Source organism: Agelaius tricolor, unplaced genomic scaffold, assembly GCF_023055355.1.
Source record: "Agelaius tricolor isolate 1412-34295 unplaced genomic scaffold, bAgeTri1.0.p SCAF_5, whole genome shotgun sequence".
Lineage (NCBI taxonomy): Eukaryota > Metazoa > Chordata > Aves > Passeriformes > Icteridae > Agelaius > Agelaius tricolor.
In genome coordinates, this window is record NW_027269265.1 from 24,595,612 (window position 1) to 24,613,709 (window position 18,098).

The 18,098-nt window shown below is 37.8% G+C and overlaps 1 protein-coding gene across 4 annotated transcripts in view; it reads right to left on the minus strand.

Moving 5' to 3' along the window:
* MIPOL1 (mirror-image polydactyly 1) overlaps positions 1 to 18,098 on the minus strand; it is a 187,692-nt gene that overhangs the window by 135,722 nt on the left and 33,872 nt on the right. For all 4 annotated transcript variants that reach the window (XM_071426861.1, XM_071426863.1, XM_071426862.1 and 1 more), the window contains one exon: positions 1,506 to 1,692. In XM_071426861.1, the coding sequence (XP_071282962.1) occupies positions 1,506 to 1,692 (187 nt within the window). The remainder of the gene's footprint in view (positions 1 to 1,505; positions 1,693 to 18,098) is intronic.

Below are 18,098 nucleotides of genomic sequence, written 5' to 3' on the forward strand. Positions count from 1 at the left end.
ATACCCTCTGAACTCCTGCTTCCACTGTAGACATTACTTTATTTGTAATTCACATCCTAGAAATATAAAGAAAGCTATCTATTGCTCCAAAGAGTCATTATCTTAGGCAGACAGTTTTCTGTACTCAGCCACCCTTTTTTCACCTGCTTCCATTGTATTTATTTTCTCCTCCCTTCTCCTTAAAACTAAAAATGATAAATCACATTGACAGTACCAGGACCACCATCTAAAACAGAAATCAACACTAACTTAACATTTCCTGGATTTTTCTGTATCAAGAAATATTAACATATATTCTAATTAAAATCTATTTAGGCAAAGACAGGTTTTGGCATATAGCTTTAGGATCCTACATATAACATGCATGGAGCTACTGATGGTTCAACATGATGACTGCTGTGGGAGGTTAATCTTGGTGTTCCAGACAAGCCTGATTGTCAGTGGGACTGGTGCTGGTGAAAGGTAAAATGAACAATTTTTGGGTGACTCCATGCTGGGCTGTACCTAAGCAGTCTGGATTATACTTGGCATTTAGTGCAGGATGCATTGCCCTTACAGCAAATCTCAGCTGCTAATGCAAAAAGGCAAAAAGGAAAAGGAAAAAGTCTTAAAAATTTGGTTTGGCCCAAACAGTCACCATTAGATCATAATGAAGATAGCAAAACTGGGTGTAGAATCTGCTAGACGGGTGAGGAATCAGTGTATTTTTCAAAAGTATGTAATAGGGCTTTGCAACCTTGGTCCCATTTTCAAAAACAACTCTCACACTCTCAGTTGAAAATTAGTATTCAGACTGCCTAAGTCACTCAAAACTGTTAGCATGTTCCCTAACCAGTAAGCTAGTCAAAGGTACAACTAACCAGCTACTTATACCTTTGTACATTGTGTCACATATAGAATGAGTGTACATATTTCTTAAGACTGCTATAAAGGGCCACTGCTCAGTTAAAACACTAGTGATAAGAAATGACCAAAATTATTGACACAATAAAATCTTCAGAGTCTGTATTAAACTTCTCAATCATATTAGCCAGTGCTCAGATTCCTGTCACAGACTGCTACAAAATACTACAGCTTTTCATCTTCACTCTTCCAGCTTCATCTGGACTTCACCCTGCTTTATTCCTGCTTCCTACTCACTCATCACATTTCAGGTGCTTGTTGTATAAAGCCACAGATACTACTAGGTTTTCAAGATCTGTTTTTTATTCTGTTCAACATGCACCTTCAAAATTCTCTGTAGAGACCACAATCATTGAAATACCCACAATGTGTGATATAAACCATTCCAGTGATCATGTATTCTATGAGTGCTAAAGAATACAGAGGTGAAATGCTACATTCCACAAGGGAAGAAGGGCAGATAGGGTGATTCTAAGTAAAAAGCTGACTTACTGATTGTCATGTGGGAAGCAAATTTCCCTATATTTATTCAAAAAACATGTGTATATTGTCAATAATTTGAATCTAGAAAAATTATATAGAGGGATATTTTCTGGGTTTACCTTGATTCTTCAGAACCAGAATTACAGTTAGGTAGGACTCCTCCTCTTTGACTGGTTACTTGCAAATCTGAAAGTTTCGGTGCTTCAGTTTCTGCCTGGATAAAAAACCCTGTGTGTTTTTGAGAATTCTTATAAAACTGAAGTTCAGCACAAAAGTCTTCTTTTTTCTGATCCAACATGTATGTTTCTAATCGGGAAGAGAAGCAAACACATTTTCTCATTTGGATAACGAAGCACAAATTGAGATTTTTTTATTTGAAAATGGCTTGTTATAAGAATATAATACAGTAGTAGAAAGGAAAAAGTGATTTAGTTTCAGATTCCCAACTTCTTTGTCCCTTCACTAAGGAATGAGACCTGTTACCTACAGCATGGATGGATGTAGGTAGGAATTACAACCCATTTACTGGATTTTTCTCATGGAAACATGAAAAACTCATCATCATTTCCTACGCCCTCCTCCCTCTTAAATGACTTCTTAAAATAATGCTGACTGTAGAAAATTATTTACCTATCTCTTACAAAATTCAGCTCTACTATAGTGAGATATGATGAATTTCTGCTATAGAGAGGGAAAATTTTAGGTTATAACTAGACTCTTATAGTGAGGTTCCTTTCAAATCCATTTTGGCTACAAAAGGAGTATCATCAAGCTGTAATTAGTAACAACAAATTTAAAGCACCATTATTCACTCCTGGAGAGTGTGAGGTACAGGCTCATACAACTAAAGAACTTGAAGAATGCAAAGCAGAAATTGTGCCAAAGGGAAAAATTATCTGATTAAAATGTTGAGTGTGATAGCTAGTTCTCTTAGCTTGGCTACTAGATATTTTTAGGACATACTTCTGATATCAAGGCATTTAAATGAAAGAAAGATCCACATACCACGAATGCTCTTTCATAAAGTAAGAACAAGTACCTTTTAATTATAGAATTATATTAAAAAATGAGAAGGAAGCAGCCTAAAACCACTGGAAATGGAAAAAAGGTGCATATATTTTTCATTCTTTCATTTAGATTAGTAGAGAACAAACATTGGAGCTTTTGCTTATTTAATAAAGTTAGTGTTTCCAAACGTTTTGGATAAAATATCGGGCATATATTATTTGATCCACCTTATAACATCCTCCTCAAAAATAGTAAGAAACTGTCTATACAGTTGAAATCAAGAAGAAATAGACCAAAATCACAAATCAATGACTATCATGTGGCCATCCTGCAGGTAAACACAGCTGTAAGCACAGTTTCCAAGTAAAAAATACTGAAAACTGTTTATCAAGTGTATTGCAACAGATTCCTCTTTCCTTAAATGAGGAAAGACACAAGATCTCAGGCAACAGCCCAAGGGCCCCAAGAGATGACTTGGGAATTGGCTGGAGTCAGTTTAACAACTTCCAATATGAAGCTATGTGTTACCACCTCCAGGAAAAAGTTATGGGACTCACTGCTCATCTGTATTCTCTGCATCCACTTCAGCACAAACTTATTTGAATCCACTCTAACCATTTCTGTAAACTGCAACCGCTGATCTTTACACTAGATTAAACAACAATCAACAGAGTATCAGCATCTTTGTCTTTTGATAAGTACAATACTACTTTCAGTACTGTGACTGAAATATGTTCCTCATAACATTTCACACCTAGTGCAGAAAGAACACAAGGCACAGACACCTGGATTCTTCAAAACAAGTATATGCTGTTTCCACTGGATTGAAATCCTGCAGGTTTTTGAGCAGATTTCCTCTGAAGTGCTGCTACATCTAAAAACTAGATTTGATCTCTTACTCCTCCTTATAGTAGGGAGCAAGGATCTCTAAAGAAATGTATGTTAAAAAAACCCCACCAAATATACTCCAAGAACCTGACTCAGTTTGGGAGTGACAATACGTAAGGGCAAAACTTTGAATCCTTTCCAGTAAGTACTACCTGAAAACTAACCTAGTCTAAGTTTCCATACTTACAAAGCATTTTATAGGGAGTTGTGTTTCCCATTTGATTTATATTACAAAGAACTTCCTATGAAATATCCTGTTCACTTCTTCTGTTTCAGACGCAGTGTCTGTATAAACGCAGTTGCAAATTATGCTCCAGGGGAGGTGCAATGCTTCACTTGCCATGACAACTTTTCCTCCTCCTCCTCTTTGGGCATCCACTTATTCTATAAGCTATATATATATTTGAAGTGCCTCAAGCAAAGTGTGTCACACTCTATGGAAGAATTCAAGCACAATGTATATCTGTTGAAATAACCAGTGACAGTATTGCCAGGAAGCTTTGTTCTTTGTTTAGCTAAACAAAGAGTAGAGTACCTACCAAAGTAGTAGGTACTCTACTTTGGCCCTATGAAAGTTGGAGAAGAAAAATCTCACTTCAGAGAGCTAAGAACTTTAGATGATGTTTTAGGCCGCTTCTCCTCCCTTAGCATGAGAGCGAGTTTTTATTCTTTTCACAGTTCCTGTTTTATTAATTTGCTCCTTTCATTCCAGGATTTAAGAAGTGACCACAGAAGAGTCACTGAAGTTGGCAGAGACCACTGGAAATCACCTTTCTGGCACCTCAATAATTTTTAACTGGAAGTTGTCCCCAGCCACTTCCAGATCACCCAAGCCCTGCTGTTGTCCTTTCAGCAGATCATTAACATCACTGTAGTATCCCATGAGAACCTGGACCTTTGAACATGAGAGTTCTTCCAATTCTCTGAAGAAGGCCTCACCTACTTACTCAACCCCCCTCCATGCCCCTCCCTCTTAAGAGAAGGATCAAGGCAAACACCACCTGGGCTCCCACACCCCGATCATCATGCCTGGAGCCATACAGTCGCATGCAACACTTCCCAGGCCACCCCTGCAGTATCACTAATGCCTACAGAGAAGAGCAGCATGGAGTAAGAGGGCCAGATGAGCATCAGCAGGCTTTCTGTAACATTCTGAATATGAGCTGTAAACAAGAAGAAAAGGTCTCTAGATGACAGGTCAGTTCAGAAGGCAGATTTTTATTTTTAAGACCAGAAGTGAACATGACTGCATGATGAGGTAAATATCTGCATTAGCAGTTACACTTCTGATAAATCCTTGGGCCATGTCAAGATAAGTGTTTTTAACTGTAAATTACTGCAGCTAAAGAAAAAAAAAAAGAGAATTTAGAATAGTACTAGAACTGTGTTAGTATTTATTAATGCTAATGCTGCCTCTTTAGACAACATTCATTTGCAGCACACCTTTTCATCCAGATTCAAATCCCTCAAGCACATGGGTAAGACTAAGTAGCATCACAGGAAGGCTGTAAGTGGCATTCTTGGAAATATTAGGTGAAACACAGAGGATCTGTCTTTTCTCCACTGGCTTTTAAGAGAGAAGATGATGGCAGCCTCTTCCACCCAAACCTGAAAGCACTCTGCCCACGGGCATTAAGGTGAGAGGTTTTTACTCATTTAATAAAGCTGTAATGTTTTTTTTTAATCAGCATGCAAAATTTGTCAGTAGAATGCTTTGGGGAAGACATTTTGAACACTGTCAGATCAATGGACATAGGACTCAATTTATTTTTAAAACCACTTTGTTCTTCATACAGCCCATGACCCCCACATCAAATAATTTATGCTTTGATACATGGTAGCCTGTCTTGTTGCTAAACTAAGTAGCAATTTTAATACATGCCCTTCAGTGCTTTTTTGCTCATGCCTCCTGCAAATCGTATCGTGCACTAATTACCAATGCTGCAGACACACACTGGGGAGTAAGTAGCATTTGCAATAATCAGGCTGCACAGGGAACATCAGAGAAAGGGTAAAACAGCCCTGCAAGCTTTGGAAAAAATTATGTAGATTTCATTAAGTGGAACCACCACTGCTGATTCTGGTTCTTGAGTATACTAAACAAATTTTTTTCCATATAAAATGGTACAAGTTCAGTAGCCCAGATTAATATTTCACTATAGGGAGAAGCTGAACAGCTGATCTTCTGTATGTATTTATCTTGAATGAATAGCTTGTTCACATTGTGGGAAAGAAAAGCAAATGTTAAGAAGAAGGAATATGAAGACACTAGAATTAAATCTGGGAATTGATTGTGAGGGACGTTAGGGGAAGATAATGCTGTCATGGCTGGAAACAGTAAAGGCAGAACAGAATTCAATGTTGTTAAGCTGGGAGTGGTTAAAAAGTCAAGTAAAAACATTAAACACATCATACTGTGCAGACACCCACTATTCCTCACAGCTTCTTCTGAGAAGTGGGGGATAAGCACCGAGATCAGGGAAGGCACAGCATTAGAGAATCCCACACCAACAGTGATAAATGCACAGAAGGTGCAGATTCAACTGGAAGACTGAAGAGCAATAGCATCCCTTGTTGCGCCACTTAGCACATTCAGCTGTCCCATCATCCAGCAGAAACTGAGTGGACACCCCCTTCCCTCTGTCTTTCAGCACCCTTCTAAAATGCACTGATCACCTCAGAGGTTTGCAGGGAAATCTCCACAGAATAAGAGTAAGGGAAAAAAACCAAAACCCAATGGAACATGCACACAGGCTACGGATTTGGTTGCAGATAATATGGGGACACTAGAAGCTCCAGGTGCACCAATCAGCTTCAAGTGTAATAGTACTTATGGCTTGCTACCTATAGCTTACTAGTATTTGTTTTAAGCTGGTCTGTGGCATGTACATAGTATGTTCTCATCTGTCTGCAAAAGACTGCATGAGGGAACCAACCCCTAGCAGGATGGCAGTAAGAGGCATAATAAGAAAAAGCAAAAGCAGAAAGGAAGAGAATGAGCCATAGACACCCCGGTAGCAGGAGCAAAGATGACTGCAAATTCAGTAGCTATGACACTGTGACACTTTCAGATTAACTACATTTGAAAATATGTAGAACAAAACATTGTGCTGTATTTGAGGTAGTCAACCTCAATTAATAAAAGCCTCCAGAATTCCTCCTGTTAATCATAGAGTCATAGAATGTTTTGGGTTGGAAGAGACCCTAAAGATTATATAGTTGCAATTTCGCTGCCCTAAGCAGGGAGGCCACCCATGAGATCAGGTTGCCCAGGGCCCCATGCAGCCTGGCCTTGAAAACTTCCCAGGACAGGGCATTCATAAATTCTCTAGACAACCTGTTTCAGTACCTCATCACTCTGTGGGTAAAGAATGTCTCCAAGTATCTTACCTAAATCTCTCCTCTTTTAATTTGACACTGTTTCCCCTTGTCCTATCATCTACCTGTGTAAAAAACTGCTCTCCCTCTTTTTTTATAAGTCCCCTTCAAATACTGGAAGGTCCCAGTGACATCTTCCCAGAGACTTCTCTTCTCAAGGCTGAAAAACCCCAGCTCTCTCAGCCTGTCTGTCCTCACAGGACTTGTTCTCCAGCCTTCTGATCATCTTCCTGGCCAAGTCTGGATTTGCTGCAACAGGCCCACACTTTTGTCCTGAGGTTCCCAGACTGGATGCAGTACTTCACATGGGGTCTCACAGGGGCAGAGTGGAAAGGTGCAATAATTTTCCTCAACTTGCTGGCCAGACTTCTTTTGATGCAGTCCAGGATGCTGTTGACTGTCTGGGCTGCAATCACATATTTTTTTCTTCTCAGTCTAAACAAAAACACAACTTCAATGTCTGTGAGGGGTTTTTGTTTGTATAATATCAAACATTTTGAATTTCAAAGAAGAGGGAATATTCACTATCCAACAAAACTATCTATGCAAAGAGCCACCCTGGCCCTATACAAAACTAACCTGTTTCCACACTGGAATAATAGGACACACTTCCTATGGTTTAAAAGAACTTGATTTTGCCCCACTGCAAATCACACCTCTACAACACTTGCTGCAATAACTATGCATGTAAAAGCATTACTTTAGAACTTCACCTTCATTTCCACTTGACTAACTGCTATTCTTTATCATTGGCTTTCAAATTATCTAATGTTTTTCCTACAATAATAAGACTAAAAACGTAGCCTGATGGCCACTAAATTTTCAAGCCATGCAAATGAAATTAGTACTACGGCCAAATATTCCTTTTTGAGCTGAAAATGATGACTCAACCATTTTGTCAAAAGACAAATATTCATTCACTAAGCTATTTAACTACTGGAACTTCGACCAAACAGAATGACTGTGAAAGACTTAGACTGTTCCAGAGTTTGCCCTTTACTGAATGATTAAAAGGCATAAATCCTGAAAATGAGTAGGAACTGAAATTCAAGGCTTTTGTAGGCATAAATATGCAAAGAAAGAAAATGAGTCTGGTGGAAGAAATCTGATCCTATTGTCTGACATTAATGATACGAGTTGGTTTAGGTCTTATGCATTTTCAGAATGCCTGCACTTTCCTTTTTCATTCATATTTGAGCTAATACAGATGCAATATACATGCATATGTCAAAGGTGCTCATCACTTTTGACTCATTTCCTTACTGGTTTATCTTTCCCATGACCTACAAAAAAATTCAGAGTTAATCCTAAAAAAAGTGCTGTACCTAATTTTCAAGAAAGTAATTCCTATTTCAGGAAACAATTACAAAAGGTCGGTAATAAAAGGTCCATAATACATGCTTTCTCCAAAACAAGCAACATGAAAAAGTGAAGCTTTATTGTCTTTGGACTTACTACAGATTTACTTATCTTAGCAATTCTTCTTCAGTGCAGTGTAGTATACTGAGACCAAGTAATCTGCAACTAAGAGCAAATGGCTGTCCCTTCATAATGCAGTTTCCTGATGCTTAAAGAAAACAGCAAGCTTCAAGTTATATAGTATTCAAGATTATTCAGTAGGACTCTAAGATCTCACTAAATCACTTCTGTAGCATGGAAGAATGGCAGTCATAGGAACCTGATAACAGGCAAAGACTGAATCTCAGAGTAGATTCGTAAAACAAAGCTAATTCCTTTTATTTCTCTGTGTTCTGCCCAGCCAAAGTACTATGTAAAAAGCCAAAGTACCTGCCAAATCCTTGGCAGTAGCAAAGAGGAAATCACAACATAGATGCATTGTCCATTCAGTGCCCCAACTATACATGACCATGGGCTCTGCAGAGAGCATCATGGGTCAGCTCAAAAGGATGGGGACTATCGAGTAACATTTAAGTAACTCTTACTCATAAAGGTCCTGGATTTATCTCTGAGATAGTATATCTCCTCTCACTTTAAGATACACAAGACAGATAGTCATTGAAATAAGACTTGAAAAGAACATTTTTATAGAAACTCTTAGAGATATTTTTTAGGAGGTGCATAAGTGCTGTGATAGTAACTTTAAAGCCATTGAGACTAAGGCACAGAGTGATGAAGTAACTGCATTGAGGTCATTGAGCAAGCTATGTGTCCTGGTTCCAGCCGGGACAGGCTTTATTTTTGCAGTAGACAGGAGGGTGCATGGCCAGCACACAGAAGTTACTCTATACCAACTCACACCATTGCCAGGGGCAGGGGAAAGGAACTCTTCCAGGGAGAAGAGGTTCCTTCTGGGCATGAAAACGTGGCAGAGGGAGCTGTCCGGTATTGCCTACTTAAGGGGGAAGGGATGGTTGGGGGACTGGGGGTGTGGTTTCTGTGTGAATCGTTTCTTTTCTTATTCCCTCTGTCATTAGTATTGTTGCTGTTACTGCTCAGTTTCTTATCTCATTGCTGTACCCAGTAAATTGCTCTTATCTCAACCCATGATCTTTGCTTTTCCGGCCTCAAATTGGAGGGTGGAGAGGGAGTGGCACATGGTTTTAATGGAAGAATTAATTGGAGAATACCATTCCTAAGCCAAGACAACCGTAATTGGAGCCCAGTGTGAGGCATGAAGGGTTGAGATTCAACAGATCTGCCCAGAGCAGGTTAGAAACAAATTTGATCTAAGTATTTGTTGTATTAGGTCCAGAGGCAATGCTCACAATGTTGCTTGGGCTGTTCAAATGGGTATTATTATATATAATCATGTATATAATCCCACATATACTTGTCACTATGATATTTTTCAGAGCAGGGAGAGGGATCAGGGTCCCTTTGTTGCTGTACTGTGGGATATCAGCTAATGACATGATAACATCAAGGACAATGAAAGTAATTTGGGATGTGTACTCAGTGTTTCTCTCCTATCCTTACTCAGGTACTGCCTCTGGGGGTCCATTAACAATTATACCCAGTCTGTGGGAAGAACAGGGGGGATGACTTTCCCTAGCTTTTCACCCCCTTTTTCTCCTTCAGACCTGTTAAAACAGCTTTTGACAACTTTTAATTCCTACTGGATGTTAAGGAAAGTATATTCTTGTTGCTAAGTCTGACACCTTCTCCTCAGTGCAGTCTACACCATATTTAGAGTCAGGACAGAGATTTCTAGGGAGGTCATTCAGAGATCTGCCCTGAGGGTGGATGGTCACGAGTGGCATAGAATATGGGAGAGAATGGGCCAGTTTTTGGGAAAATTCTCTGCTCCAATGGTTTGGCAGTTCACCCCTGAACCAATACAAGACCCTGTTTAAAGTGACAGAATGCTGCACTGCGAGGAAAATGCTGTGGCAACTTCAGAGAGGAGCAATTTATTGCAGTGTGCTGGGCCCTGGCTACTCTTTACTGGACACAACTAGAGAACACCCTCCAGGGGAGGAGTAGAAAAGCAGACCTACAGGCACCATGGCCTCATTGCAGCTGAACCAGGGGAACAACCGTGCCAGTAGCAGTTGCCCCTACACAGAAGAAGAAATCCAAGACCAAATCAGTTTTCTTAGCGAGGAATAAAGAGGAAACAGGGCCCACAGAACAGAAGAAAGAGGCAGGGCCAGAGATAATCACTTGATCCCTATTACCTCAGGAGAGGGTATTTTGAGGACCCAAAAGAGCATCATTGAGTTTTTGGGACAGCTGCTGTGGAGACAGAAGAAATTAGACAGCTGAATACCTTTCCTGGTGTCTCAGAAGACTCTGTTCTTTGAGTGTCAGCAAGCCTAAGTGGGCTTGAATAGGAAACCCCAATTGCCCAGGGATTTTGGAAATCATCACTAACAGGCCTGAAGGCAAAAATTTTGGATTATCAGGTGGAAAATGTCCGGATCCCAGCAATGACAGGGTTAATTTTTGTAGTAGCCAGGAAGGGACATAGCCAGGACACGGACATTATTCTATACCACCTCACCTCATGAGGACTGTTTTCTGGTGCCTTCTGGTCCACAAAATGTGTTGGAGGGAGCCATCCAGTACTGACCATTACTGGGGGAAAAGGGTGGTCTATTATTGAGTGTGCTGCGGTGTGTGTTTTCCTCCTGAATTGTTTCTTTTCCTATACCCTCTGTCATTAGTATTTTTGCTGTTATTGTTAATTTTCTTATCTCATTGCTGCTCCCATTAATTTGCTTTTCTCTCAACCTGTGATCTTTACCTTTTGTGGCTCCAGTTGGAGGAGTGGGGGGGAGCTGCATGAAGTTTTAGTAGAGTGCTGAACTGGAGAATACCATTCCTAAACCATGACACCATAACAGAAGAAAAAACTGCAGAAGTCGAAGGCGCTGGATCCACACTGCATCTTGGAGCCTGTGCTACCTCAGTGATGGCCCTCCCTGCTCTTTTCTCCTGCTCAGAGATGTCAAATTCTACTCTTTTCTGTCAGAGATGTTTTAGAAACTAATATCTACTGTACTTCAAGAAAAAAATACCACTTTTACTTATGAATGGCTAACTCACATTTACAGAATAAAAAAAAATTAGTATTAATTGTAAATAACTAAATTTTTGTTGTCAAAGGATACCCCATAGTATCCTTTGACACTTCTTTATGATGATAATTTTAATTCACATGACAGGTTAGGTTACAGTATTTGTATACTGGAAGACAGTTGTGCAATGTACAATATAATAAAACTTCCTGTAATTTCAATATTAGGCAGAATAAAGGAAATGGCCTTTTAAAAATTATATTAAGTATCATTCTAATGCAAAGAACTTCCAAACAATTCAAACTGCTTTAGAAGCCAGTCAGGTGAACACAACAATGCCATTCAAATATTGATCAAATATGCAATTCAAAAATTGATCTCTGGCTATAGCTAAGCATTTAAGTTGTCCAAAAAAAACCCTCAGAAGTTTAATGGTTTGTGCATTTTTTAATTCCTTAAAGAGAACAGTTTTAGCAACATAAGTTGGGGGACATCTGTGTTATTTTGAATGCTTCTGTATTCACCTGTACTTGTGTAGAACCCTGGCAACACCCTTCATAAAGAAATAAATTGAGAAAGAGATTAAGAACAGTTGGCAGTTATTCTGGCAAAGGCATTTTTTTACAATTCTCCAAGGATTCTGATTATTTTAGTAACAATGTTTCTTCGCCTGACTCCCTCACTAAGTCTTTTGTCCTCCTCTTCTGCATCTAAACAGCAATTGTGTACAAACTGTTGAATATTTAAAATGGAAAAATGCTACTCAGTCTTTAATATATGTGGCAAATCATTATATTGGTATTCACTGCAGTTAATCGTGATGCATTTATTAATGTGTAAATATCAGGCATTTCCTTTGGCATTCCACTCTCCATTTGCAATTCATTAACATACTGTTATTTTAAAATATTAGTCTCTAAGAAGACACCAGATTTTCATTGGACTGGTCTCACAGTTGAAAAAGCATTTTTATATTCTGAATGCATCAAAACAGCAGAATCACTAGGCAGACAGTAAGTGGGATTCACTGAAACACAATGTTAGTTCTAATGGATGGATGATTGTGTTTGGTCTTCAGAAACTTTGAAGTATAGGTAAGTCTTGATCACACAAATTAATAAATCCTAAAGCTGGAGTTAACAATAACCATTACACCCAAATTCTGCAGCTTAGCCCAGCCAATTTTTCAAAAGGTCAGGTTGTGAACTGGAGAAGATCAGGGAGGTCCACCGCATAGCTTTGTTGCCAGGCATCTCTCGTCTGGATTGTTGCAGGCATTTATTAGTATTCGTCAGCAGACTCAACAAAGCAAACAAGAAATTCAAGCACGAATAATAAAATGAAATGCTGCTATATAACCCTTTGTCATTCAGCAAATATGGGACTTTTTAGCTACATTGTTCCTAAACCTGGGTTACTACTTTAATTTTTCTCCACAGTGCTGACTGAATGAGTATGCATGTGTGTTAAATGCAGAGCTCCCTTAACAACTGCAGGACTGCCATTTAATCTGTTGGTAGATGGACCATTTCCTGTGGGAACTCCAGCTATGATTTCCAGATCCACCAAATAAATCTCAGATTAAGATTCCAAATGAAACCTGCCTTTGGCAGATAAAAAATGTCAAGATGGATATAAACAGTAAAATTATAAATTATCTAGGTGTTGCACGATGACTTGATGTGCGTTTTTTGTTTACACTTTCCCTGATATCACAACTATACAAGGCATTCATCAAATGTCACACTTTCATAATACTGGAGGCATCATTAAAACTGTTTGGCTAAGGACCTTGAAGTGTTTAAGCAGTAGCTCAAAAGTATATTTGTGCAAAGTAGAAGAATAAATTTACATATCAGCAGCAGCTCATAAGGGATGGGTAAATATTCTGTTTATCTCTCATTGTAATTCAGGTTAGTTTAAATACAGGGTTTCAGGATATCATTACAGCCTATATGGAGTCATTACATAATTTCCAAACATAGTGTCTGCTGGAGTTTTACTAAGCATGCTGTGTTTATGTTTTCTAAACCAACTAAAAACAAAGTAAACCCTCCCACCCCATTTGTCTTTTGCTATTGTCATATCAGACAATTGCTTTTCACATATAACCCCCTTCCATTATCTAAATCTTAATGATCCAGAACTCCCTTTTATCTAGGCAGGGTCATGTTTCCCTGTGCCCATTAATTATAGTGAAAATTCTCTTATCCAAATGTACTCAACCTCCCCTACCACACACAAACGATTAAAGCTTTGCTGAATTAAGAGTTCTAAACAAAATGCCAGGAAACTACAGCTTTAGAAGTAAAGAAAAATATTGCAATTTTAAGTATCTGACATAAAAGAAAGATCACTCTGCATAAAGTAGCTGTAAGATGCCTTGCCCCCACACCCTTTACTCCAGTAGTGCGCTACTAAAGATGCAGGTGAACTCACAAATAAGAGTCGGCAACGCACTCCCTGAAGAACCTTTCCATAATAATTTAAAAATATTTTTGCTCTGAACTTAAGCCTCATTCTACCTGTTATAAAAATAGAAGTAATGAAGGTTTCTAAAGAAGAAAATAACCAAATACTTCTTGCACTTGTGCAAGGTCTTCTAAAGTTCCTTCTGAAGCACTACTTAAAAATTACTGTGGTAGTAAGTGCTGTTCTCTCTGAAGTACATTTCAAGACATTCTGAAGTTAGCTGCACTCATACTTTACACACTTAAGATTCAAAGTGCAATACTTCAAGGTGTGCATTCTCCCCATCCTTAGTGCTTGCAGCCCTCAGTGCAGATAAGGCCCTACATGTTTTGAGCGTACCATAAAGGGTTCAACAAAATCATATTCACAACACTGCAGTGAGTCAGGCAAGTACTGGTTATCTAGTTGTACTTCTGATGAGGAGTCTTTCTGCATGCAGTCTGGCTAAAAATGTGCTGTATTCTACCACTCAAAATGTACAAGGAAAGAAATGGAATGGAAAAAGAATAGATGAGAATTTATATGCATGAGGCATGATTATATTTATAGGAAAGACCAAGCAGTATTGGATGATTTTTCAGTTATCATTAACTCATTCTTATCTTCTAAGTTATGTCACACTATTCCTTCTTCTTCCATGGCAGAGGTTTTCTTCATCTTCCATGCTTAATGTTGTTCAACAGTTACTAGGTTTTACTCATGAAAGTTCATCCTCTCAGCCTCTTTTCAGCCTTCTACATCATTCGGAGAACCTTGCAACTACTCTTGGCACTTTGCAAGGGGATCTGACAGCACACAGTGAGTTTGATGCTGAAAGCACAGCACACATTGAAGACACTGATCAGCTGAGCCATGTGGGTGTAGAGGATGCTGCCTCTCTGCATATTGTGTAGATTTTTCTGCATACAAACCACACTTGCAATATTCAGGCCTTCTTTCTTTTCCAAGCAAACAGCACTTTGTTGCTAAAATTGGTAGGAGAGGGAGAACAGGCTCACAGTATCTCCTGTTGAGGCATGTAGAAGAAGAAAGAGACTTCACTATGACAAGTATGCTTAATTTTGCTTCTGTTACAGACTTGAAAGAGGGGCTTTAGATTTGCTTAAGAGGGTTTACAGCTGTAGTGGGTACATTCTGGAGAAATGGGCAGCAGCACCTTTACCATTAGCTGCTTTTTTACCAACTAGAGCATTTACAGCACCATATTACCCTGGAGGCTTTCTTTACCCAATTCATCTTTGTGTGTGTCAAACTCACACAATAGGAATTCCAGACAAAAAAGTCCTTGTAATTAATACTGCAAAAACAAATCTACAAAAAAGCACATTAAAACCATTACACAACTAGAAGAGTTTTCTACTTGTAATAAGACAGTCAAAGTTACACAAAAAGATGATTTATTTTACTTAACCTTTGCACGTGACTACATTTCCTCCATTACCATGAATGTAAAACACCCCAAAAACCTACAGCTCACCACCAGATAGAACACCTCCATCCCAAATTTCCCTGCACAAGCTGATTTTGCAGTTCTGTTCCAATCTACATTAACACAGCTCTTTAAAGCTAGTCTCCTCTGAACTAGTTTCCAAACATGCAATTTTGAAGTATATTTACAAGCTGCAATCATTCTTTTGAAGATACATGGAAAGTGCCTGTATGGATCATAACTAAAGTTGCCATCAAATTCTGAGAAGTGAAATTGGTTCACTGACTTACAATATATGCTTCAAGTAATGGCTTAGCAATATGTACATATTTATTTCTATGCTTGAAAAACATAATAACCACCTTTTAAGAAAGCAAACAACTTTGTCATTAAAAAAATCAATCTATTAATTTGTCTTAGGAATTCACAAATAAAAATTATACAATGATTTTAATTCTGGAGTCAGCAAAACTCTAATTTTGTTGTCAAAACAGACCAAACAACACTTAAAATTCTAAGCCTTCTCCTAATTTCTGCCCTCTCCTTAAAGCATGGATGCTCATAAATATGACATAAGCCAAAACATTACAATAGTTAAAGACCGTATAATACAGAAGTATAGCTGCACCTAATTAAACATGGTACATGAGTCAAATAAGACACAAATTTAACTCCAGCATTTGAACACTCACCACTTTCCAATCCTGGTAATGCTTCTGAAAAAGTGCCATATCAAGTCCTAAACATATATGTAAGAAGAGAAACCACCCAGTTTCAGGTTCCCTCTTGTGTTTTCACAGAATTAATGTTTGTATAGTTCCCATCATGCATGGAAATCCTACTGAAGTAACAAGTCTTGCCCCAATGCAATGTGCTTCCCCACACCCACCATCACTGCAATGCAAAGATATGCACCTATTTGCCAATACAAGTTTATTTTCATAATTGAATACTATTCTAGGCTGTCTAGCTTGGATCCTGAATATTTTTCATTTCTAAGTAGCACAGTCCACACTGGTCTGCTGCCAATGTTCCTGGTACATTCTCTCAAGTATCATTAGAGGGAAATGAAAAAAGACATTAACCTTCTATTAAAAACAAGAGAAAGAGTACATTTAAACTAGATACAAACACAAAATAACGAAACTTGCACACAAACTGTTCTTTAATTCTTCCTAATAGAACAGAACAGTGACAAAGTCTTCAATCCACACAGAAATACCATACTCTAAACAACTCGGAAAGTTAAAAAGAAAATCTCACCTTTCAAACACTTCAGATACACTCCTCTTAAACACTACATTCCTTTCAAGTATTTTATTTTATAACATTGATTAACAGGTTACACATTATCCCACATAATCGCCATAAACCTACCACTTTGTATCTGATTTTTCTATTTCTTAAAATTCTCATTGCTTGACTGAATTTTCATCTAGTCAGATAAATTTAATGTCGTATTTGCTTTACCATCCTTATTTGTTGACAAATAATGTAATCTCCAATATTTCAGTATGCCATTAAAATTTTTAAATTATTAAACATTATAGGGTTATTCTAAACCCAGCTTTTAAACTTCCAAGTTACAAGAAAGGAAAATCTAAATACAGTACAGTACCAACTGCACAAAGGAAATATGTGAAGATGACAGAGCAAGCAGGACACAAAATAGTACACTCATCAGCACACACACTTACACAGAAAAGGCAAAGTTGCTGTGCTTAAGTAATACAATGAGAAAATGCACTAGAATATCTACCAAGCTCACATATTGAATATTATGTTGCTGAAATTGACCTATTATCTTTATGATAAGTGAATGTAATTTAACTGTTAGTACCCAAATTAAATTCTAAGAAAAAAAACTTTCTCATCCACACCAGTATGATAACAAATTTACCCATAATCCCTTTTTCTAACTTTGCCAGGAGCAAAAGCACAAAGAATTACATGACTTATTAATGATTATGCTAAATAAAAGTGTATAAATTTTACTTTTATTTATATGACAACTTCTGTTGGATACATGAAGTGTTAGCTTGGAAGAAGCAGCTGTCTAAACAGCACAAAATATTGACTTAATGCATCAGAAAAATAATACACATGAAACTCAGTAGCTACTCAGTTTCAAAAATATTTCTGAGCAGTAGCAGAACATAATTTCTTGCAATTAGACAGAATATATTTCACAGAGAATCAGTTTCATTTGCCTACTTTGGAAAACTTAACCTTTTGAACCATTCTTAGGGTATGCTGACCCCTAAAGGTCTAAAAATACTAAACCTGATTAAGCCATTACACATTTAAATTGTCAGAATACAATGCTCCACTAACTTACACCACCATGAATGTTTTTGTTTACAGAGTATATGATTCAAAAAACTTTTAAACTTCACTCAGTAACAGCTCAAAATGCCATAAATTAAAAGGGGTTTATAAGTAGTTTATTTTACAGAATAATATAGGTAGAAATTCCTTTACATATGAAAGAAAAGGATCAAAAATGAAGCATTTCTTCTTTCTTCTAAACAGACTCTCCATGAGAAATTTGACATTTATTATCTTTTGAGAGAGAATATATAGTATAAAACTCAAAAAAGGAAATGTACAATAAGCTATGAGGCTCTGATATAGAGGGAAATTTTGATGTTGACTAACCTAATCCATTTTGGATTTTTTAACCTACACAGAGTCACTTACTAGCAAAAATCCACTCTAAAGTGAGGATCTCTTTTTTATGTCTTTCCCTTCCTTCTACCTGTAACAATTTAGTCACAAGCTACTTCTGAAAATTCTCTTCTACAAAGTCAGTCAGTCATGAATGTACTCTCAAATTCAGTGGGGTTTTTTTCCCCTTAGGTTTCTGTCATGAAACATAGATGAATGTATCTGAGAACAATTATGTCTGGTCAATCAACTAAAAATAAAAAAAGATACTTGCATCCTGATGAAGATGAAAACTCCATCAACTGGAGAAGCTCCAGTTAACCAAAGTCACCTTTATCTCCAAGCCTTACCTTACTGTCTAAATTCAGTTGAGCTACTAATGAGAAACT